The 23,356-nt window shown below is 43.0% G+C and overlaps 1 protein-coding gene across 2 annotated transcripts in view; it reads right to left on the bottom strand.

Annotated features, from left to right (window-relative positions):
• Positions 1 to 23,356, bottom strand: part of NFYC (nuclear transcription factor Y subunit gamma) — a 41,628-nt gene that overhangs the window by 6,000 nt on the left and 12,272 nt on the right. For both annotated transcript variants that reach the window (XM_042439552.1, XM_042439553.1), the window contains exons 2-6: positions 13,550 to 13,659; positions 10,301 to 10,372; positions 8,057 to 8,170; positions 6,655 to 6,750; positions 380 to 553 (exon numbers count right to left, since the gene is read on the bottom strand). In XM_042439552.1, the coding sequence (XP_042295486.1) occupies positions 380 to 553; positions 6,655 to 6,750; positions 8,057 to 8,170; positions 10,301 to 10,372; positions 13,550 to 13,651 (558 nt within the window). In that variant the 5' untranslated portion in view covers positions 13,652 to 13,659. The remainder of the gene's footprint in view (positions 1 to 379; positions 554 to 6,654; positions 6,751 to 8,056; positions 8,171 to 10,300; positions 10,373 to 13,549; positions 13,660 to 23,356) is intronic.

The raw sequence follows: 23,356 nt of genomic DNA, 5'->3' as shown, positions 1-23,356 counted from the left end.
GCATAAAAGCGCCTCTGAGTTGAACAGAAATACCCATGGTATGGTGGCACAGATGAGGACCCAAATGTTGCACTTCTGCAGATCTGGCATGTACTTGCCAAAGACTTGGAACAACAGACTAAAACAACTCCTCACTCTCCCTGCATGTCCCCTCTGTTTCAATTTTAAGAGGACGGTCAGAGGCATACCCCTGCACACTCACCTATTACACCACCCTTTGTAAGTCAGGGAAGCTTATGAAGAGCTTACACCTTGCAGCTTTCCCTCCAAGCTAGCCCTTACAGACTGACATAGCACAGCCAACACACAGTAGGCTTAAGCATCAAAGAACACAGCTGAAGATACTCTCCAGTCTTCCCCGCATAGAGAGAATACCCACCTGCCCTTGCTGAGGCTGTGCTATGATGATCTGCCCTGGCTGGATGGTTGTTGTGGAAGTGGTCGTCTGCTGTCCTTGTTGCTGCCCTTGCACCTGGACCGCTGCAGGTTGCTGAGCAAGGGTGAAGTAGTACTGGACAGGCTCTGCTGGGGTCACTGCCTGGCGCACTTCCTCCTGAGAAGAAAAAGTAGTAGGAGTAACAGCAAAAAAAGCTAAATTTGTCCTCTCCACCATACCTATCAATGCAAAAATGAGGGATTTCGCTAGATATAAGAAACATTCTTTAAAAGTAAAAGCACTTAAAAATTAGTGGGAAGTTGCCACCATTCATTCCACTTCCATCCCTGTGACTAATAGAGGCTTCACGTTTCAATGAAACTGTGCAGCTACTTGCTACTTTACCAAATGTTCCTCCTTTCTTTCTGCTCCTGAGATAATCTTTATGTCCCTTCTAGTGGTGCCATTTCTTTCCTCTGTGCCAGCAATTTAGGGCAGAGCATGCAACCAATACAGACCTCTATGTATACATGACCCTGTTTACAGTTTCACCAGATGTGAAAGTTAGTGCTGGAGAGTCACTGAAGGTTTTGTTGATGATCAGTCCAGGGCAGAAGGCGTAAACAACCTTCTCCCAGCCACCACAAAGTCACAGCTGAGAGTGTAGGATGTTTACACACACTGCTACACGGAAAATGCTGGATCAGTAGGGCCCAGGCCAAATGAGTGCCACTGTTTCCCCACATAATCACAGAGGCAGAGGAAAGGTCTTCATCACAGTCCTGAAGCCAAGAGGTCACAGGAGGGGGGCAACTTTCCCCTTCAGCTCTTGAAAGCTGTAACTAAGTTCAGCTGGTAAGTCAACAAACCTAACATCCATAGGCAGCTCAACATCTAGTTCCCAACAACAACAACAACAACAACAACTTATTTATTTATAGCCCACCCAATCACAAGGAATCCAGGCGGGTTACAGGAATAAAAATACATGGAATACAATAAAATCCAAATTTAGTCCATTCCCAACCCCCCTCCCAATACTAAAATTACAATTAAATTATCACAATTTTAAAACAGTTAAATACATTAAATTAAAAAGGGAGAAATAATAGGTAGACAACCGACAAAGATCACAGTATGCGGGGAGAGGGATTAAATTGGAAAGGCAGAATAGGTAGACACATGCATGATCTGTACAAGTCATTAGATGCCATCTGCTGTGACAGCCCTCATTCATGCTCAGCTAAGGTCTACTTCAAGTGTGGCAACCTGCGTCCCTTGGGTGATGCGAGGCCTTCCAAGACTGCTTTTGTATTCCTGTGCCCCTTCAGAGTCCCCAATTGGACCATTTAATGCTGCTCCAAAATCATGAACTGACTTGTGCAGAGGCCTCTGGGAGTGGAAAGTCACTTTTTAAATAGCCCCTTCACTCAGTACTATTTCACATTAAAAAAAAATCTGCTTTTCAAAACCAGAAGTGGACTTCTGCCCATTTTTGCTTCTGAATTTATTTATTGGGGGGGGAGTATTTTTTGGGCAGTCAATGAAGCCCTCTGATAGTCTCAGAATATGGACCACTAGAACCACTGCAACTGTGCGTCCCTGTCTACTTCAATGTCCCCAGGCCACCCCAAATAAATTACGCAAAGTAGCTTCCTATGATCCACACATGCAAAATCACTCAGAACTTTTTTGTTTCTAAAGGGCTTTGTGAATGAATGACTGCTTCGAACTGGCTATCAAATGGTCATTCATTCCATTTGCCAGCAGCCCTGTAGGTTAGCAGAGGCTGAGAGGCAATCCTGCCAAGAACAGAGGAAAGGATTCCTTCAGCGTCAGCTAAGGGTCTCTTGTGTGAAGTCAGTAGTGTGTGTCAAAGCAGCTGACCCTGGATTTACTGAGTGGGACTGGAATCTTTATGGAAAGGGGGAAAAGCAATCCCTTTATGACTCTACAAGAGCTGATGACTGCTTTGCCAGCAGAATCTGGCTCTGCCCCGGCTTTTCATCTCAATGACTGACTTTAATCATCTCCTCACCATAAAAGAAAGCATAGCATTCCCATCAGCTCAGTGGGGTAGGAAAGGAATAAACAGACATAAGCGGAACCTGTCAGAATATTTTGCAGAGTACTCCCTCCCCTGAAAATAGACAGGCAAAGCACAGCCCACCAATTCTACTTGGTATAGCCAATGTTGAGGGATCGGTTCGACTGTTGTGGTCCAAAGACTGCACATGGGCTGCACATGACCCACACCATCCCCAAGAGGAGACAAAAGCCAACCAGGAATCTTGTAAATCTGGTTGGTGCCTCAGTGTGAGTTTGTGTTCGTATGTGTAAACTCCCTCTGCTGGTACTATATAGTGCTAGGTCCAAGTGTGGGGAACCCTTCTACGCTCAGGGCTGAATTCAATTTCATATAAGTTGGAGGAGTGCATTCCAGAGACTGGTGGAGGCAAAGATAAGAGGCAGAGAGAAAATGGATGATGGGCTGAAAACAAGCAAAAAAGGAAAGGAGGGAGGAGACACTCCAAATCCATGAAAACAAAATTCATTCCAGATTTGAGAACTAAAATAGTTCTCACCTCCCACCTCCACTTTTTTGCCCCATCAGCTATCCTAGTTTTGGGTCTGTTGGTCCAAAAATAAAAGAGCAAGAGCTGGTGTTGCTGATGGCAGGATGTGACCCAGCTCTGTGTGACAGCTAAAGCCATTTCTTGCTTGCAGCGCGGCAAAACATTAACTAGCAATGCAAGCTATTCAAATGTCCAAGGGTGACTTCATTCTGGGCCAGAGCTCTGGCATGTTGCAATCCTTGGAGCCGATGTTGGGAGGAAGAGCCGCAGCTGACCCCCCAGGTGAGGCCTCCTGGGGCAGAGAGAGAACAGGTTTGAAACGGCACCTAACTTGTTCTTGCGCTTGGAATGAATGGCCCTGCTGAAACCAGCTCACGTGTGTTATTTTAGAATTCAGCCAGAAAAGAGAGAAGTTTGAGCCAACTCTGGAGTGTTACAGCCTGCCCTGCTCCAACAGTGGCTGCTGGTTAACGCAACTTGGTTCTTTGCAACTTCCCTGCGATGAAGCAAGACTGTTCTCATGCCACACCCAAATTCTTTCAGATTGGAACGCTGTGGGCATTCCTGCAACCTGTTAAGTCAGACTGCAGAACATCAAGTAGGCCTCGGGTTCAAACTGCCTGCTTTGTTTTTGACACTGTTATCTCTCCCCTTGTGCACTCAGGTAGCAGAAAAGAATTTGGTACACAAGGTCAAGCTGGCTCATTCCCTCCATTCCTGAGGTTCAGGGGCGAGTGTCGGTTCTTGTGGAGCCAAAATAGCACTGTCCAACGAGAAGTAGGCGTAGGAGAAGACCAAGGCTTAGCAGCAGTGCAAGAAAATATTTAAAGCACAAGGGGTGGGGTGGCAATTCCAAAACAGTGTAATGAGGACTGAAAGCATGCTCAGCAGCCACAGGGTGAAGGGAGAGTAAAAAGAGGATGGAATATACTGGACAGTCTACACTGCAATACTTTCTTTCAGGTCCAACTTGCAGATCGACAAGCTTCCGCTCAACTCCTGAGTGTGTTTTATGCAACGAAAGATGCAAAGCGCGCTGCAGTGTTACCTACAACATCTCTTGAATGATGTGAGTACATTCAGATGTTTCTGCCAAGCTGCAAACAGTGTCCTTGCTCCAGAGAGAGAGAGAGAGAGAGAGCAGGCAATGGTTCCAGCGTCACTGTGCATTCCTTTTATGAGAGCCACTTTCAGAAATTCCAGGCTTGTATACACTGCCCTAGCTGGAATGGAATTTGGAAAAGGCACTCCTTGTGGTCACCAGACGATAGAAGCACTGCTGTATTGATGTGGAATTGAATTTCAAAGGCAGTAGGCTGCCTTTGCAGCAATCCTGGGGAGGCAACTACCTCAGAGCTGAGGAATCAGGGCTATCTTAGGCCTTCTAACAGGAACTCTGGGATAACTCCATCCAACAGAAGACCTGATCCAATGTGAAGTAACTACTCCCAGGATCCCCTACATTTCCCAGGTCTGGAATATTCAATAGATATTTGAATTACATTGAGCTTCAGGAGAAACCCAGTCCACAATTTGATAGGTTACTGCAGAAAAAGTCATGTCCAACTGCTATCTAGCTAGCTACTGATTCTTTTTGAATTAGCTGTTAGTCCTGAAATTGTCTTTCCATACTAGCAAGCATTTTGCAGAAGCTCATATGATAAGAATTGTTTACCACATTACTACAAACATCAAGCTGCATGTAACTATCTTTTTAAAGAACAGTTGAAGATCATAGTTTCACATAACAAAGCTTAATTACGGGTAATTGCATTTGTTCATACTCATCCCTTGTCACTTTCTCATCTGCTGCCTCCCACATGGTCAACATTTAGACTATAAACTTCTATTTATGAAACTCTGTCAGATGGTAGTGAGTTTAACTGGCACGTAGCTATGGAAAGGCACTGTCTCAGCCATAGGCAAGTGAAGGGAGGAGGTGAAAAGATAACACCTTGACCTTCTTTGAAGGAGGGAAACAGAAATAGTAACTTCTACAAATGATAATATAAAAATATGTGACAAGATCTATTAGAAAATCTAAGGCGTGTGTCTGTGTATTAGAGCGTGTAACATTTTTGTAAGTTTGATTCTTCAATACAAACCCATGTGGTTTCAGGAGGAATGCAGCAGCCTGCCGCTGTAAACATCCGACTGAAAGCCCCTTCGAGCACCATACAGCTTCCAGTCAAGGATGTTTACAGGAGCAATGACTGCCTAGACAGAGTCAGGATACTTCATTCCTTGCTGGAAGGATGACGGACACAGGGTCTCCGAGTGATCCAAGATGGTTGGCCCTTGAGTGGTTCGGAAGATCTGGAGTCTTCTAGCAGATGGCAGTACTTTCTATTAGTACAATTCTTTGCTGTTATTGTTCTAATAATCTGGTATCATACACACTGGTCCAACTGACAGGTCAAGATCGGCTGACCACACCAACGTCCAGTCTCCAGTTAAAGTTTGAGAAAGCTTTGAAAAGAGTGGCATAAGCTTGCATATGTCCAATCTCTAATCACCTGGCATAAAGCTATGGCACTGTGTGCAGGTTACTGCTTATATAACGGGAACCTGCTGTGCAAGAAATCGAGTGCCCAATTGTGTGCCTGGGAAAGGGGGGCAGACAGCACTTCAAATCAATACTCATGCTGCTTTTCACTATTCTTAAAGCATTCAATTATCCATCTCAAAGGTACAAGTAATACTACTTGTCACTCCGACATGACAGAAAAAATAAGGGTTTCAGAGAATAAGATGTATCAGATGCAGCTGACAGTTTAACCAGGCCATTCCCCCACCAAAAGTAGAAAGACTGTTGATGCTGGATGAAACAATATGCCCCCAACAGAAGAGGACACAAACTCTGGCAGGTATTTAGGTCAGTGACACTTCCATCTCAATCCCAACAATTTATGGCCCAGCTCCAGTCTGCATCCAGGACCTGTAACAACTCTGCCCATGGGCCTTCTACCACTGATTCGTGCTGCCATTCCTATTTTCCTTCAGTCCCCTCTACAGTAGTCATAGATCTTAGTCTGTAACCCATCAATTAACTTTGTGGCATACATTTAAAATCCACAGTACTAAAACTGTGCTCAGTTTACATTGCTGCTTAACTTTAAATCATCTATTATTTACAAAGGCAGCTAATATATCCTAGGTGTTGTACAAGATGATGGAACAGGAATATTGTGTTGGCACTGTATTAGTTAAGGCTACACTGAACGTTCGGGGGTGGGTTAGAAAAGAAACAGCTTTCCACCCGAGTATGAATTTCCAAAATCCTTTTCTGCCACTGCCACTTTAATATTATACTTTTCTTCTTGGGAAAACTGGTTTTTGGTTTCTTTTATAAACAGATTCCAGTCAATCTGGCATCACCTAGCGAACATATCCCATAAGGCTTCCCAACCCACCAATTTGGGAGTGTGACAACATCACTATGGGCAAAACAGGGCTGGTTGAGAATGAATACAGTGCTGCTGGAATGGTCCCAAAACCAAGTAGGACTGGAAGAGCAAATTAAGGCTGATAAGAATTATGGTTCCCAAATAGCCCAAACAAGTCTATCCAGAGAGGAGGGAAGGAAGAGAGGAGAGGGCATATTTCTACAGACAGAAATCTTGGTAAAAATTCTACATTTTCATGGTCAAATGTTAAGAGACTATATGTGTGAACATAGCACAGGCTCTCTTTCAGCCTCACCTGGCGTTTGGGAGGCTTAAGCTCATCCCTTGGAACGATGTCAATGAGGAAGTCAAACTGGTCAAACTTGGTGATAGCCATGGCAATGTCATTTCTCTGCAACAAAACAGACCATTATATCATTTTACTCGGAAGGTTTTATAACTCTTTGCCTGTTTTTATGCTGTTAAAATTAGTCTTGCCCTGATTAACAAGCTACAAAGCTACAAAAGCATTAGACAGCAGTGGGAAAGAAACACACAAACCCTTTCACAACCAGAAGTTATATGAAAACCTCTATGGGAAAGTTAATTTCAGACTTTCCAACCCCCTGACATTATTCATCACTCAATGTAGTCAATCAATATATGAACTTTGTTAAGATTACCTAACCAGAAATACTCGGAATTCAAAAATCTAAGGTTAAGGACACAAATACCATAAACTGCACAAAGGAGCCATGTCATTAACAGTACTAACCAGCTACCTTTTAATTAGAGCTGCAGACAGTTCATTTTCCCATACATTCCTCCTTGACTCTGTTGGACAACTCTCAATTCTGAGAACCTGGGTTTTCAACTTGTCCTCTCTACATCAGATTCTAGATACAGAAAGGTGAAAATTTTGTAGGCTCGAGGAATGAAGCTTCCAGGAAAGCTCCATGCAATGACTGGGGCCATTTGATTCAGAATAGGGCTGTGATATGGGATATGTAATGCTTTTCAGCTAGATGAGTGTTCCCCAAACTGAATCTTTCTGTAGGAGCTTTACCAACAATGTGAGGGACCAGCATTTAAGGGATTTTTGTTTAAACATTGCCATTCCGATAATGAATCTCTCACTCTTAGGTCCACTTCTGTGCAAATCACAAGAAATCTAGGCTCACTATACTGGAATTCCTCCCCATGTGTTTGCTCAGGAAACTAGAGAAGCGGGATTCACAACCAATTCATCTGACTAGAAAGAGGAGGAGGAACACTTCAGAAAAAGGGATGCTTCCTCTCCCCATTGCTTTTACTTTCAAACTGCTGCCAAACTAGTTTGGAAGCCACTAACAAACTGTGATTCTGCAGGTGGTGATATTGGTGAAACTACACAGAAATTTAGTGGAGATTCCGAGAATGCTACATTACAGAAAACACAGGGGCCACTTAGACAGGTACCCAAACTGATTGGTAAGGAATAGTTCCAGTATAACCACACTTCTTCTGGCCACCACTGAAGGGATGTGCAAAGAGCAAAGGAGATGTCTTGGCACTTGAAAAAGTAACAGGGAAGGACATGTTGCATGCCTGTAGTTGTAGTTTTTCAAATGGTCATCTGTACTGCCACAGATGCGTTATCCTGCACCTGCGCGGTACACCTTTCGGAACCTTCTTAAGTGCTACAGAAGCATTTAGAGGCCACAAAGAAGAAGCATTACCTGTAAGGTCCTGCGCTTGTTGTCCTCTGTATGAATCCAGGCCCGTAATGTCAGTTCTGTGATGAATATCTGAGCAGCCTTGGCAAACAGAACAGGTGCTTCAGCACTAATCATCTACAAAGAAAGCGACCACATTTTAGCCCAACTGATATGGTTATAAACAAATTAAGTGCAGAGCTCCCACCCCAGTTTAAATCCACAGACCAATTCATTTTAAAATGCCCTGGGGCACAATTTGTGTTTTCTTTGGGGAGGGGGGAGTTGGTGCTTAAACAAACGCAGTAAAAGCACGAGCTGCACCTTTGTGGTGACTGTATTCTATAATGAAGGTGACACTGCTCAGAAGTCTCTCCCTCTTGCCGATACATAATGTACCCAAAGAATCTGGAGAACAGCCCTCCTGAGTCATCAGCAGGTTGATATGGGGAAGAGAAGCTCATCAGCATATTGATGGTAAGTCACTCCTTATCCTGTGATGCTTGCTTCTTATAGACATTTAAAGAGCACAGGGAATAGGATGGATTCTCACAGGACCACACAGCACAAATGCCATAGAGCTGAGCAAAAATGCCTTCTGTGTCATTTTCTGAAAGCAACCCAGGCATAGAAAGGACTCTATCACTATGCTTCTAACATCCAGCCCACAGAGTGGATCTGATAAGATACCATGGATGATGGGACTGAAAGTATCTGAAAGATCAATAGATTTCACTCCCCTCACCCACCCAGTTCTCTCTCAACGAAGACCATTAGTCATTTCCATACAAAACCCAGGCCAGAAGCCAGGCTGGCATGAGTCTACATCAGGCATAGACAACTAATGAGAGCTTTGGTGCCATTTTACCTTCCCATGGACCCTGTTGGGCAGCATTGCCACCCAAATTTTCATTACAAGTAACTATTGCTCAACTCTGCCCCCAAAGAGTTTGTAAATTAGGGTTTTTTTTAATTCAAAAAATGATTAATAGACTAAACATGTATGCAAAAATATACATTCAGCAATTTAAATCAAAGTTGTGAAGTGCTACAAGTAATGCACCCTCTCCACTATCATCGCCACACAGTTCACACTAGCCATTCCCCCAAACTGGAAGTACAACACCAAAGCACTGTGTGCACATGCGCGCATACACACACTACTCACTTTTTGGAAAGGCAGTTTTGTGTTCAGAACTAACAGTGTGACTGGTCAATCCCCAAACGGGTACAGGCCAGCAAATAGTTTGTGCATTGGGATTTAATAAATTAGGATCAGTCTGCTGCATGGTCAGCATAAATACACTAAATGCAAACAGGAATAGGTAAAGTGTTTTCATCAACCATACACCATCTGCAAGGAAACATAGCTTCAAGTGCAAGGCCAGACGAGTAAAGATGGTAAGCAAGATGTGGCGACTGAGATTAAAAACAGTATTATTCAGATACTTTTGCCCAGCTGCATGAACTTGGGACATTTTAATCATCATTATCTGAAGCAATACAAAAATGCTGAAGTCAGGTCCTGCTCCAGATCTATGGAAGTTTTTGCATTTTCCCACAGCTCAGATTTTCTCCAATAATGCAGTTTTCAGCAACGCTTTGCCAGGTTTGAGTGCTGCAAAGGCTAGCTTGGAAGAAGACAAAAATAACCTGTCCCCAAATCCTGCTACTAAGGCAACAGAGGGGCAGAAGCAAATAGAAAGACTTTGCACCCACTCCTGCTCTGTAGGGAGACCTGGCAGCACCTTCTCTCTGTGCAAAAAATGAACTTGGTCCTGTTGGCAGAACTAGCACTGATTAGTAATGCCACTCCAACTCTGTAAGGAGAGGTATTCTTGCTCTGCATGTACCATTTTAGCAACCATCCTAGTAATCTACTTGGCTCCACATTTCAACACAATGATTGCAAGTCATGCAAATAAAAATAAAGAGAGGAAATGGCCTGCTTCACCCTGTGAAGGTGAGCACAACCAGATTTACACATGTGAGAAACTGACAAACGCTCCAAAAACAGGATCCACAGAAGGCCCCTGGCATGATGGCCTTTCCAGGTCCAGGTATGACCTACTTCCATCTGGCAAGCCAAACCCAACTCGAAAGAATGTGTTGCCCCCACCTGCGCCATGGCCTTTCATGCCCGCATCAGCGCTTCTGCTGCCTTTTAACACTCAGACCAGGATGGGAAAAAGGAGTCTTCTCAGGACAATGGGGATCAAAAGTCATTTATTGCCTTTACATAGGGATCACGCTTTTTGCCAGCTTTACCTTCACATCCTCATCTAGTTTCATGATCTTCTTAATGCGTGCCAAAGGAAGCTCTTGGACTCTGAAGTCTTTCTGTAGAAATCAAAAGAAAAGATGTGTGAGCCAGATATTCCAAATTCAGATATTCTACCATAACCACAAAAACATGCAACCAGCGTAATTTGCCATAGAAAGATACTGAATGGGATACTGCTCATATTTCCCAAGTGGAGGTAAGTTTGCTAACTTTGTATTTGGTGCTCACTTTATCTTTCATTCCTGTTCCTTTACTACAGGTATACAAGCATCCCACATTTGTTTTCTGGACAGTATGGTTTACTATAATCCAATTTCATTCTTTACAGATATCCAGGAGGAAAAGAATATAGAAATATATAGCAATGGTTTTCATCTGTGTACAACCCACAGCATGCATTTAACTCAAGTCCACTAGAACGCATGCTGGCCACCAGCCAGCTAAACCAATTTGGGTCAACAATTCCTTGGGTTTCTTTTCCCAAATTAGGCAAACAACATAATCTTCAAGCCTCTGAACTAACTCAGGAACTGTGACGTGCCAGGGATAGAGTTGTGTGACTGCAAAAGAGGGTATCCAAAAACATAAACTTCTCCCCCCCCCCAAACAAAAGCACAAGAAACTAGGCTTAAGGACAGTAAATTCAACTCCCGAGGCTCTAAAATTAATCCTGCTTGAACAACATGAGGCTTGCATGTTATTTTTAAAAAAATAAGCCAGGAAGGAAAACCATTTTAAAAGTTCAAGGGGAAATCTGCTCTACAGCTTCAGGGACATTACGAACGAGACACTGATCTATCTTCCAGCTGTCCTTTAGTTCTCATGATGAGAAGACATGGAGTTTTGTAGGGTCAGGAGGTTGTCATCTCGATCCTTAGAAGTTGTTACCTGTTCGCTCTGACTGTCTGAACAGTCTCAACAGTGAATCCTCTCCACAGTGTAGCCAACATCCAAAACAGTTTAGCATGCTGATTAAACCTCTCTGGAAACAGCATCAGTATCTACCAGTCTCCCTTACTCTCAGCCGAGTTCTCTTTATTACAGTGTATGTTCTTAAAAGCACAAAATCTTGCATTTTACTGTTTTATACTTAACATACATTGTACACTGATATTTTGTACTCTCGGCTCTGTTCTCTGTGTGGTAAGATTCTGGGAAGTGTGCATTCCAACTGTAGATGGACGTTTAAGCAGGTAGTACTTGGAAGGCAAGTCAACATGTGAGGTATCTGTTGAAACCAGGGATGTCTGAAAACTCTGCTTCTAGGACTGAGCCAGTGTGGTGTAGTGGTTTGGTTGTTGGACTAGGACTCTAGAGAGCAGGGTTCAGATCCCCGCTCAGCTATGAAAACCCACTGGGTGTCCTTGGGCAAGCCATACTCTCTTAGCCTCAGAGAATGGCAATGGCAAACCTCCTCTGAAGAAACTTGGCAAGAAAACGCTGTGCCAGGGTCGCCTTAGGGTTGCCCCAAGTTGGAAACGACTGGAAGGCACACAGGACTTGGGAAAAACAAAGGGGATGGGGAAGCAGGTATTTTGCTTGACTGATCTTTCAAAACAGAACTGTGACAAGGCCAATGATGTCTCAGTCAGATAGCTGACGGAAATAAAACTTGTTCAGCTCCTGTGTACTTCAATGGGCTACACACAGCTCAACAATCGATACCGAGGTCATCTCAACCTAAACATTTTATACACCTGCTGGCTGTATGGCACATGTGTAGCAGTGTGCTTCCATCTGCGTAAGCAGATATGTATATTTATACGAAGCTTTGAGTGGGCTGTTCCTACAGGACATAATTTCAGCACCAATTAGAATCAGGGTAGCTGCAGAAGTCTCTGTATGTGTAGCAATTATTCTTCTTTCACAATCCCTATTAAAACATGCACTCAGGCAGATGGGTTATTGCTTGACACTGAACGTTTTGTTCACTCACAATGCAACAAACTGCCTGAATTTTGTTTTTAAATGCATCTTTCTTAGAAAGCTGAAGAGTAAGCTTCTGTGCCACGCAGAGCTAAAATCGCAAATCTACAACTTCCATGTCCGAGAGCTCAAAACATCGAAGGACCACAGCAATTAATTCTGGTTTTTATGCACTGCGTTTTCACTGCTGGCCTCTGAAAACATCTCTTGAGTATCACACACCGAGAGAGAAAGCCTATCTTTAGCCTTGCTGGTTCTAAGCTGGCTTCTTGGGTTTAATGGGTTGCACTAACTTAGCCACTATTTGTTCTAGGAAATTAAACAACACTCTTCAGTTTAGAACCAACTACTGGAACATGGTGGAGATACAGATCTCTAGGATCATTTGGTGAAGAAATCTACAGAGAGCAAAACTAAACTGAAGTTTCTATGTTTCCTTTTCAGCCCCACATAATAACTGCACACAAACATGAGACAAAATCAGCTGTTTCAAAGAAGGAAGTTTTAATACTTCCTCTGTGGCTCCTCTTCCCTGTCAAACAAGACTGCAAATCAATGCAATCCTGACTTATGTTAAAGAAACCAATAACCAAACAGTGTGAAGGAAGCCACAGCAAGTGTGAAAGAGTTTCCATTTCTACACAAGCATAAAAAGACACAGTTAATGGATAAAGGAAAAGCTTCTCAAGACCTTCTACATGATACTAGGTGTTTTTTGTTTTTTTAAGTAAAGAAAGACATGTTTTTTGGAAACTCACAAACGGGACATATGAAAATAGAAGTGTTTCCCCACTGCCTGACCTCTAGTGACAGGTATCCAGAAACACACATCTTCCATTTAGCTATCATGGTAAATGAACACCAGTTAACACTGAAAATGGATCCTCTGTGAATCTGATCCTCTTCAGCCGTCAACCTTTTTTGTTGTCCCACAGCAATTCCTCTACAGTTCCTGCAGAGTTATTTTCAATAATTTCCCGCAAATGTTTTACAACTGTGTCTCTTTTTGCAAAAACATGGATTCTTGGATTCTAACTAGAACTACCTGAGCTTCAAAAACTGTTCCAAGATTCTTCTGAAGACACATTATCACATGGATAATATTACTTCTGTGAAATATGTGAGTTCACGAGACTGGGCATTTTTCATGACGGCACCAGTTTGTTGGCGCAACCTCCCAAAAAAGACCCGCCAGGATTCCTCATTTACAGCGCTTTATAAATAAAGGTTAATGATGATGATGATGATGATGATGATGATGATGATGATGATGCTAACCAAGCTTTCTGGAATAAGGAATCTCTTACCACTGTTAAGTTCCGAATCTCCTCCATGACCCGAGGCCAGAAAGACTGAAGGCACTGCTGGGCATCGCTGTTGCCTCCTGCAAAGCCCCCATCCGTGGACATTATGGTAACTGTGAAGAGACCAAATGACACATTAAAAGCGGAAGGGAGACTACAGTTGAAGAGCTGCAAAGTTCACATTTTCAAAAAGGCCTCCAAGATAGTTTGCTAAAATGGACACACACAGAGCCTTTAACGTCATCCAAGAAACTGCAGAAATTTCCTGAAACTCCCTTTCATTATCATTAAGATTTTATATGTTCAATCTTGGAAAGATTTTAAAAAGTTATCAAGGGATTTTGCACGCTCAGATTCCACTCCTATGCACCGTGCCTGTCTGAATTAACTAAAAGCTTGCATTTGTGCCAAAGCGGTGTACACTCATCCCTCCATATTAGCGGCTTTGATATTTGCAGCTTTGATTATTCACAGTTTTGATTAATATGTTCTCTCTAGGAATATCTAGGTCCTCCTCTGGTGCAACTCTATGGTCAACTTTAACTAAAAGTTGCACTGAAAGACCTAGAGATTCCTAGAGAGAATACTCTACTAGGCCTTTGTAGCTCCTCTAGTGAAATTCTATGTGTAGTGTCTGTTGGATGTTGACCACAGAGTTGCACTGGAGGACCTAGAGATTCCTAGATAGACATCCTCTCAGGTAAAAACATGGTGTTCTTGTTATGGTTTTTCCATATTCACGGGGGTCTTGTGCCCCTAACCCTAGCAAATATGGAGGGACAAGTGTATTTAGGATGCATCTTCTCCTACATGAACATTTTTTGTCTCCCTAGATGGCTATCCAAGCTGTCCCCATACTGCCTTGGCTTCTTGTTGCTCGCCCCCAAGAGCCAGATGATGGAGAAACAGGAGACTCAGAGCTGGTAGTCTCCTCCTCTTCCTCCTGCCACCGACGTTCTCTTTTTGCTGCTCCACTGTTGAGACTATGCAGAGCCAGTAGGACCCCAGCCAATGCTGCAGTATAATATACAGATAGTTGTCAACTTACAATCCCACGTGGAACAAGATGTGATACTACAGAGATGGAGCGTGTGTCATATTTGTGCGGATGTGATACTACAGAGATGGAGCGTGTGTCATATTTGTGTTAAAGTATTCATTCCCAAGCCACGTGCCATACAAAATGAGAAGAAATAGAATCAAAAGCTCTGACTCGCCCTACCCAGAGAAGCAGGTGCCCACTGGATCTCCTCATAATATTCACAGCAATGCTCTTGCCTCTTTCCTATCAGATAATTCTGCGTGTCCATAGTGGGTGCGATAGGAAGATTTAATACAGAGCACTCCAGAACTACCAAACTCCAGAGGCTACAGATTTTACCAGCTTTGGATGCTGCCCATTATTTCGCTGCATGAGTCACGGATCCAAATTTGCCGCTTGGCACAACTAAACAGAAGCTAACTCTAAACCACAAGAGAAAAGCTCCTTTGAGGGCAAGGAATTTCTGCCTACCCTCGGCAAGACGTGAATCTTGTCAATTTAATTCAGGGGGGAAAAGTGTGTCTTGGCTACAGAGCTGCCATGCCAGACAGCATTCATTATCCTTTGGGATCCAGCATAGCACCACGCAGGATGGACAAGGAGATTAGGGTGTTCTGATTGTGGGAGAAGCATCTGCAGAACCCTTCTAATAAATGCAGCAACCAATTAAGTAAGCCTATCCATTTCATAATGCCTTCCAAATATGTTGATTTATGTCCATGCCACTCTTCTGCAACTGTAAAACGTAGAGAAAGTGCCATGAACCTTTGCGGTTTCATTCATTATTCTCAGCATCAACTCGAATAGCACTTCAAGTCACTATAATCTTAGACTCTTATCCCTCCAAAGTCTAAGCGTGAGAGGACACAAAATGAAGCTTCTTAGGATGAACCAACCAAGGTGGTAGAACGCGAGAGTTTTCCACATATCCTTTCCAGGTGTTGTCTTGCTTTCGGAAAAGATGTTGGGAGAATTACTTCTTAAGACTTATATAAGACGAACTTCACTTTGGATCCGGAAGGAACCATTAGCTAGAAGATTCTTCATTCCATTAATGACACCAGATCTGAACAGTGAAAGAGACTTGAGTCAAGTAATCTATCATCCATGAAGAAGACTGCCTTAAACTGATTCCTTCTAACTAAATCATAGTCGTAGGTTCAAAAAGTCCAAGGAGAACACAATTCAAGTTTCAGCCAGGAAACAAATTGTGGACACATTAAGACATGTCACCTCTTCAAGGATCTCTATAGGTCTGACAAGAACTTCTAGAGAAGTGGCTGCAAAGAGACAGTATATTTCTAATAACAGATTATGCTACTAACAACTGCTACCTAGCATTTCAGAAGATAGGGCAAAACGCTCTCTCCCTGATCTATGGATGTGTTGCTGGAAGTGGAGAGGAAAACTATTCAAGTTAAAGAAGAAGAAAATCTATAGACATGAGCTCCTTCTACAGAAGCAAAGCTCAGACCCTCACTTCATGGCTGGTAGGCAGAGCAAGTGTGGGAGACTGGAAAATCCTCCCAAGGAGAACTTAATCCTCAGCTGGCCTTGCCTCAAACTTGGATGGGAAAGGATGTCCCAAAGGACAGTAAACACTCTCTCTGGTCTACATAGGATAACTTGTTCCTCCAAAGCAATGAGAAAATCGAGAGCGACTACCTGCTTTTGCAAGGGGCAACTGCCAGGACCAGCTGGTGAATTTTTAAGGCTGCAGAAAATGGACAAGGAAAAGGATTCCAAAGCGGTTTTCCAAAACGGCTGCATTCAAGATCTTTCCGAATTTGCGCAGAGGGCTGAAAAGAAACTACAGAACGCTTTATTTAACAGTCTGAATACACATAATCATTCTGTGCGGTGGCGTAATGGGAAATGGCTTGAGGCCAATAACAATCCTGACATAAGTGAGTACGATTCCCACTGGCTTATGATCCATTGTGTGTGGTGGGTTTTTATTTTGGCCTTTTCTCAGGAAGGGAGAAGGAGGGACAAGGATTTCTACACTTCCTCCCCTCCGCCCTCCAACACATACACCAGAATATGACAATACTGTTGGGAACATGAGTTGTCCAGGAGCAATTATTATGCAGACTATGGTTCACACTGTGTAAAATACTAACTTCTTAGGAAGGGGGGGAAATTACAGTTCTAGATAATATTATGGTGGAAAATTATTAGCGGTTAGGTCTGCTGATACAAGTATGTGAAAAAACAAAAGTGCCAGAATATAAAAGAAAGAAGAAAAAAGTAGAAGTCTGCTAGGACTGGTTAAGATTTCTGAGGGTGGAAGTTAAAAAGAGTTTGTGAGTTGGGATGAATACTCCCTAATGACCCGGCATCTGCAATGCTTTATGAAACTGACAAACGCTTTCTTGCCTTCTTCTCTAGAGCTTTTGGTCAGAAGAAGCTAATTTAAAGACAATTAATCCACTGATATAAGCTGTTCGTTGACAGCTATAGTACGTTATGTAACTGCTGAAAACTTGTATGCAATTTCCATACTGCATTTGGTACAAAGAGCTGGTTAGGAACTGAAAGGGCCCTGGGACACAAAGACACCCATCAGCTGGGAGCATATTGCCTTCTGATGGGATTTATACTGAGGGGTAGCAAGGTCATGACAGGAAAAAACACTTATGACAAGTCCGCACCACCCAGTTCCTTGTCTCTTAACCGCAAGCACTAAAGAGGCCTCCAAAGAAGGTAAAGATCTCTGTGCGTGGCGCATAGGCAGATAGAAATGGCAGCCCCGGCTCAATGGGCCACTTCATTCATTACACCCTTTTCTTCCAAAAGAAGTCGAGTTGTGGCAAGGTGATCTGCAACATCAACACGAAGGGCACAACATTAACACATAACAACATCAGTAAATGTTATAAATAATAAATACCATTTTACAGAAGAGTCTCAGCTCCTTTGGGGTAATAACGGGGCCTAAGATTCATTGCCATAGTCTTAGGCAAAGTGAGAGTCCATCAGACCAATCCTTCCCAAGCTAACTCATGAGCCAGACCAGCATTTCACCCCAGGGACCACATTTGTGCCCATTGCCTACAATTGTTTCTTTGCTAGAAACTCTCCAGAGGCAAACACCAATCCATGGACCACCATCTGAGCAACACTGCATTATAATGCCCAGCCTAAGGGTTCCTTAGCAAAGAAGCCAATGTGGGAAGGGCTCTCCTAGAAGTAGAAAAAGAAAAATTCAGAGTTTTAGAGAGCTTTTGTTGACAGAGAAGACACATCTATCAAATGAAACACAGGATAGAAAACTCTTAACTGGGGCCTGTTTATACTGAGAGCATCACAGACTGAAATGTGTCCTTATTTGCTTTCCTACACAAAGATGACAAGTATGGATTTAAGGACACACAAACTAATCCATCAGATCTGCTCTGCCTTGGCAGGAATCTCTTATGTAACTGCTCTTTCACTATCGGCCACTAGCGTTGGATCAGGACTTTCTCCTTCCAAGCAGCAATGCAATCCACTCAAAAAGGTAAAATTAATGAACAATTTTCCTTTACTCAAAACGTCTATTTTGCATCCTGATCTACTTAACCTCTGCACTTGGCTAAAAGAACACATTAAATGTGCCAATTACTTGGCCAATGCTCACTTCCAGCGATGCTTTAGTGTCACCATAACTGTTAGGGTGCATCTCAGAGTAAAGGGTTTTATTTTACTGTTTCAAAGCCATGCCTAGGAAAAATACACATTCAAACGAACATGAGAACAGAAACAAAAGGGGGGGCATCAAAGGCAGTGATTGAAATGAAAATATCTGGCAATAAATGTGAAAAACAGGGGGAAAGGAAGGCGGTTCATTTGTTGCTCCCATAACAACTCATGGAAAAAAGGCATGAATAAAGCCAAGTAACACGAGACACAACTGACAGTAGGTACAGTACTTTCGGTGCAGAACCTGTCAAGAAAGCAAAAATCAAGGAATTTCAAACCCATTTTACCAAGTCGCATAATACCTTTGGCAGTCTTATATATAAACTGTTTCCTAACTTCGTAGCCCGCCTTTCTACCAGGATGGGATCCAAGACAGATTCATATTTAGAAATTGTACTTATTTATATAGTACATTAAAAAGATATACTCTCAATTGCTTAAGCCTCTCACCAATATTTTTCCAGGTGTCTCCACCTCCAGCCCTGTGAGGGAAGAATACAATGTTTTGCTGGACATGATACAGGCCAGTGATGGCAAACATATGGCACACGAGCCACAGGTGGCACTCAGAGCCCTCTCTGTGGACACATGTGCCGTCGCCCCAGCACAGAGTTTGTTACTAGAGACCCAGAGGGAAAGGGCACTTTGTAATAAATAAGTGGGTTTTGGGTTTCAGTTTGGGCACTCGGCCTCCAAAAGGTTTACCATCACTGATATAGGTGCTCAACCTCAAACTCTTCCTGGCTCTAAAAACCTGTCTTTGTCCCAGTGACCATTTAGCCCAAGGGTAGGTAAAGTGTATCCTGAGGAACTCCAAGCTCTTTGGAAACCCAACAAGCCACCCTGAACTCCACAACTTTCGTCTGCATCACATCAACTGTCAGGGGCATGGAAGCGCATTCAGGACGAAATCACTACCCAGGTAACTAAGTATGCCTAAACATTATGAGGAAGATGTATGTGGACTTCACAGATCAGCAATATTTCTACTCTGCTCTCAAGTGTAATGTGTAATCCGACCCTAACACAGGCCACTCTCATCATTGCCATACCTTGTGCGAGAGAGAATGGCCTAAGGCCACAAAGCGAGAGCAGAAAGTGGAAGCAAATCCACTCCGCCTTGCAACAGCTACACACACTGGCAAGTTTAATCTGTGAAATGTTGAGGTAGCAATGGCATTTCTGCAGAAGCAACCCCATTATGCCATTTCAAAGCAGCCTTTGGAACAATAACCCTTCTGTTTTGTCTCTGCTGCACAGGGCATCTTAAAACCTGTCCAGCAAAGCTAGTTTAAAAGGGTATGGAGTGGTGGGAGCAGATGTGCCTTAGTAAGATGTGCCAGCAAATTTGGAAACGTCTACAAGCGTTTTTAAGGCAAGCGGTATCAAAATGGCAATCTTGCCTGAAGCTTTTCATTTGAAAATTAGGCAAAAGGCTGTTATGACCCGGCTCACAGAACCAAATTACCAGCTTACAGTGATTCCTCTGGTTCTTTTTGCTTTTGGAAAATGACAGCACGGACTGCTTGAAGTCGGCTGGGCATGTTCCTGAAGCCTAAAAATCCCATCACCGTTAATAAGAAGGAACAGTTCTGGCTCTCAGTGTAAAAGAGCAAAGCCAGAGAACATACAAGTAATGTCCAGCAAAGGCTGTTGTGGACGGGAACAGAGAAAGGAGTTTTCTCTTTATGATTTTATGAGCTAGAACTCATAGATGCCCCCTTCCTCCAAGGTGAAGGGTCCAGCAAGATTCCCAACCTCAACTCAGGGGAAGAATAATCCAGCAGCTATATATGCAAACAACTCAATTTGCATATCTTAAAATATGTAATAGAACACTGCTTTGGAACAAAATGGAAATGAAATTCCAGTCTAAGGCTGTAGCACACTCAGATGTCTTTAAAGCATCTATTAATTTTCCATGTTCAACTGCGTCGTTCTATATTTATCCTTCCAAACAAGACCGGAGTGTAACGCTGTACATATTCTCAGCGCTGGCACTTTTAGAAATACAGGATCATTCTTTGTTTGCTTTTCCTAATCTAGTTTCCCAGCATCAATAAACCGGGTAGCAGGGAGAGGTTGGGTAAACTCGGTGCAGAGGCTCATACATACCACGGTCCCAACAAGCCCTCAAGGTTTATACGACTTTGCAGAACTCACAAGCAATCCTTTCCCCCATCCCTACTTTCTTTTCTTTGTTCTAATTTAAAACTGCAATATTTGCGACTTTTGTCGTGTGTCTTTGGGTTGTTTCTGACTTACAGTGGCCCTTTCTGAAGCTGAGAGTGTGTGATTTGCCCAGGTCAGCCAGTGGGTTTCCATGGTCAGGAGGGAATTCAAACCCTGAGTCCAGAGACACAGTCCAACCTTCAAACCACTACATCATGCTGGCTTCCCCTTGGCACCCTTTACAATTCAAAATAGCTGTTATTTTGGGAACATAAAATGCATCATATATAATTTGGTTAGGCATAATGGTACATTAAAAGCACAGTTTATTCAGAATGTAATTGCAAAACTGAGCTTACTGTTTAAAGTTTTACTTTTTGTCTTATAAACTGAACTATGGCCCCATATAGACTGCCAAAATAAAGCTGCTTCGGCTCACTTTGGAGGTATGCTGTTTAGATGTTGCATGCGTCGTAAGAGTCCAGAAGCCATGCCAAAGCCACAGTCCAGTCCTAAGAACTGGAGCACAGCTTTGGCGCAGCTTGCACACTCTTAGGACTCATGCATCATTTAAACAACATACCTCCAAAGTGACCTGAAGCAGCTTTATTTTGGCAGTCTGTATGGGGCCTATAAGACCACAAACTATAAGGAACCATAAGCAAAAAGAAGCACCAATGACAACAGAAGAAGTAAAAAGAACAAGATGAAAATGAAATCAAGACCAGGAATTGTAGTCATCCAATACTATAAGTAGTATCTTCCTCCTATGTAATTTTTAGAAATGATCTTGAAGTGGTAAATAGGGGAAAACCTTGTCTTAAACGGTTTGTTCCTAATATCCCAAAACCCACTTTCCTCCATTTTTCTTAGGAAAAATGCTTTGAGAAAAACCAAGGGAAAGTATGTTTTTTCCCCCAGATTTGTCCATATCCCCCCAGTTTTCTCTTCTCTAGAAAAAGTAGAGCAAAATGAGTACATTTTTATTTGGTTCAAGTAAAAGGATTGCATACCAACACAAACAAAAAGTCAAAAACTTGTCTTTAAAAAAATAAATGAATGAGAGAAAGAACTGCAGAAACAGATCCAGGGAAAAAAGTCTCTCTTCCTTATCAAGCAACTTTGCTGAAGGGCAGGAGTTTCTCTCCCAGAGTTACTCAATGGCAGGGCTGCTCCTACAATGCCATTAATGCATCATTACATAACTTGTTTGTACACCCTACAAGTCTGGCCACATCCCGCCTACTTCTAAAAGCAACCAACGCCATCCAACATCATGGTGCCATGGCACAAGAAGTCAAGCAAGGCGGCCAGAGTCTAAAGGCAGTTGGACAACGCTCTCTGGTCCTTCCCTTCGGTCCAACAGCCACACTCCCCTGGCGCCAAAACAAACTACAATTCCCATATTGCCTTAACATTGAGCCATAGCAGTTAAAGCGATGTCAAAACCGGGTTATCTCTGCAGTGCGGATGCAGTTTATGTACGCTGCATGGGTGTGGAATTAAAACAGCTCAAGACCTGATAGCGTTTCTAAAATAGCCCACCTTTAAAATGAAAAACTAGACACGAGAAAATGTTATTGATCACTGAAACATCCAAATCTTAAAACAACAGCAACAAAAATCAATAACATTTCTATTTCATTGCAGCAACTTAGTAGACTTACTCTACATCAGCCCCACTGGGAAGACTCAGGAAAAATCCCATTTCTTCAGGGCAATTGCACATACACATTGGGGTTGCCATCCCCTTCAACTTATAAGGTGAGTGTGTGGGACTCAAAAGGGTCAAATTGTGTACCATAGGTCTACATCCAGGCCTAGAACATCCCTGGAACCTTTTTCCCAACTCTACCTGCACAAGTATTGCTTTAAGGGCTACAAATCTCTTCACACCGGGTGGAAGTTCTGTAGATGTAATGCAGAGAGAACAGGATTATATGGATCAACGCCATGTCATTAAGAACTAGAGTAAGCATATTCAGTCACAATGTCCCACTGTGAACATAATACAGGAAGCAGATATGGACTGATGTCTTTTGAAAGGGACTAGACAAGCTCCATCAATAGTGATCGGCCACAGAAGATCAACTGAACATCTGTGTGCCTCTAAACATCAACTGCTCTGCAAGTAAAGATGGGGGAAAGGCTGTCGCTTGCGTGAAAACTTGCCAGATGTACAAGGCTGTCCATCATCAAAAGCAGATCGTTGGACTGGGTGGCTCATTGATCCAATCTTAGGCAGGTATTCTATGCGTCTAGAACTGGGCAACACAGGCTTGGGCAATGCAACTATCTCAATATCAGCTGAGATCCTACATCACAGTCTATGTTTTCTAACTCAACAAATCTCTAACTATGTTACAGAAACAGTAAATCCCTGTTTATGAGTTGTCAATATGAGCATTTGGGCACTAGCCATGAGAGCTGCAATGCACACCAGGCACTCCAGATGCCCTCTGGACACTCTTGTTGTGCTACAGCACTCCTTCACAGGTGTCTGAATGCAATTCGGGGAGTGACACAACATGCACCAGTGCCCACAGCACATCACCACTGTTTTGCAATGGATGCCCACAGGTTGCAATGTAACGGCAACCTTTGGAGAACAGACGTTGCCACTTTGAATTCTTATTGAATTCTGGTTTGCACATGTTTGTCATTGTATGCTTTCAAGCCGTTTCCAACTTATAGCGACCGTAAGGCAAACCTATCACCTATTACTTGGTCAAGATCACCCAGTGGGTTTCCATGACTGAGCTGGGATTTGAACCCTGGTCTCCAGAGTCATAGTCCGATGCTCAAACCACTGTACCACCCTGGCTCTCATTTTGCACATCTTAGGGCCGTTTCAAAGATCTACCATAAGTCCCAACCAAAATGCCAGCCATCATTCATAAGAAAAATGTCTA

Source organism: Sceloporus undulatus, chromosome 9, assembly GCF_019175285.1.
Source record: "Sceloporus undulatus isolate JIND9_A2432 ecotype Alabama chromosome 9, SceUnd_v1.1, whole genome shotgun sequence".
Taxonomy (NCBI): domain Eukaryota; kingdom Metazoa; phylum Chordata; class Lepidosauria; order Squamata; family Phrynosomatidae; genus Sceloporus; species Sceloporus undulatus.
Note: the sequence above shows the minus strand (reverse complement) of the source record. Positions and strands in the feature narration are given on the sequence as shown.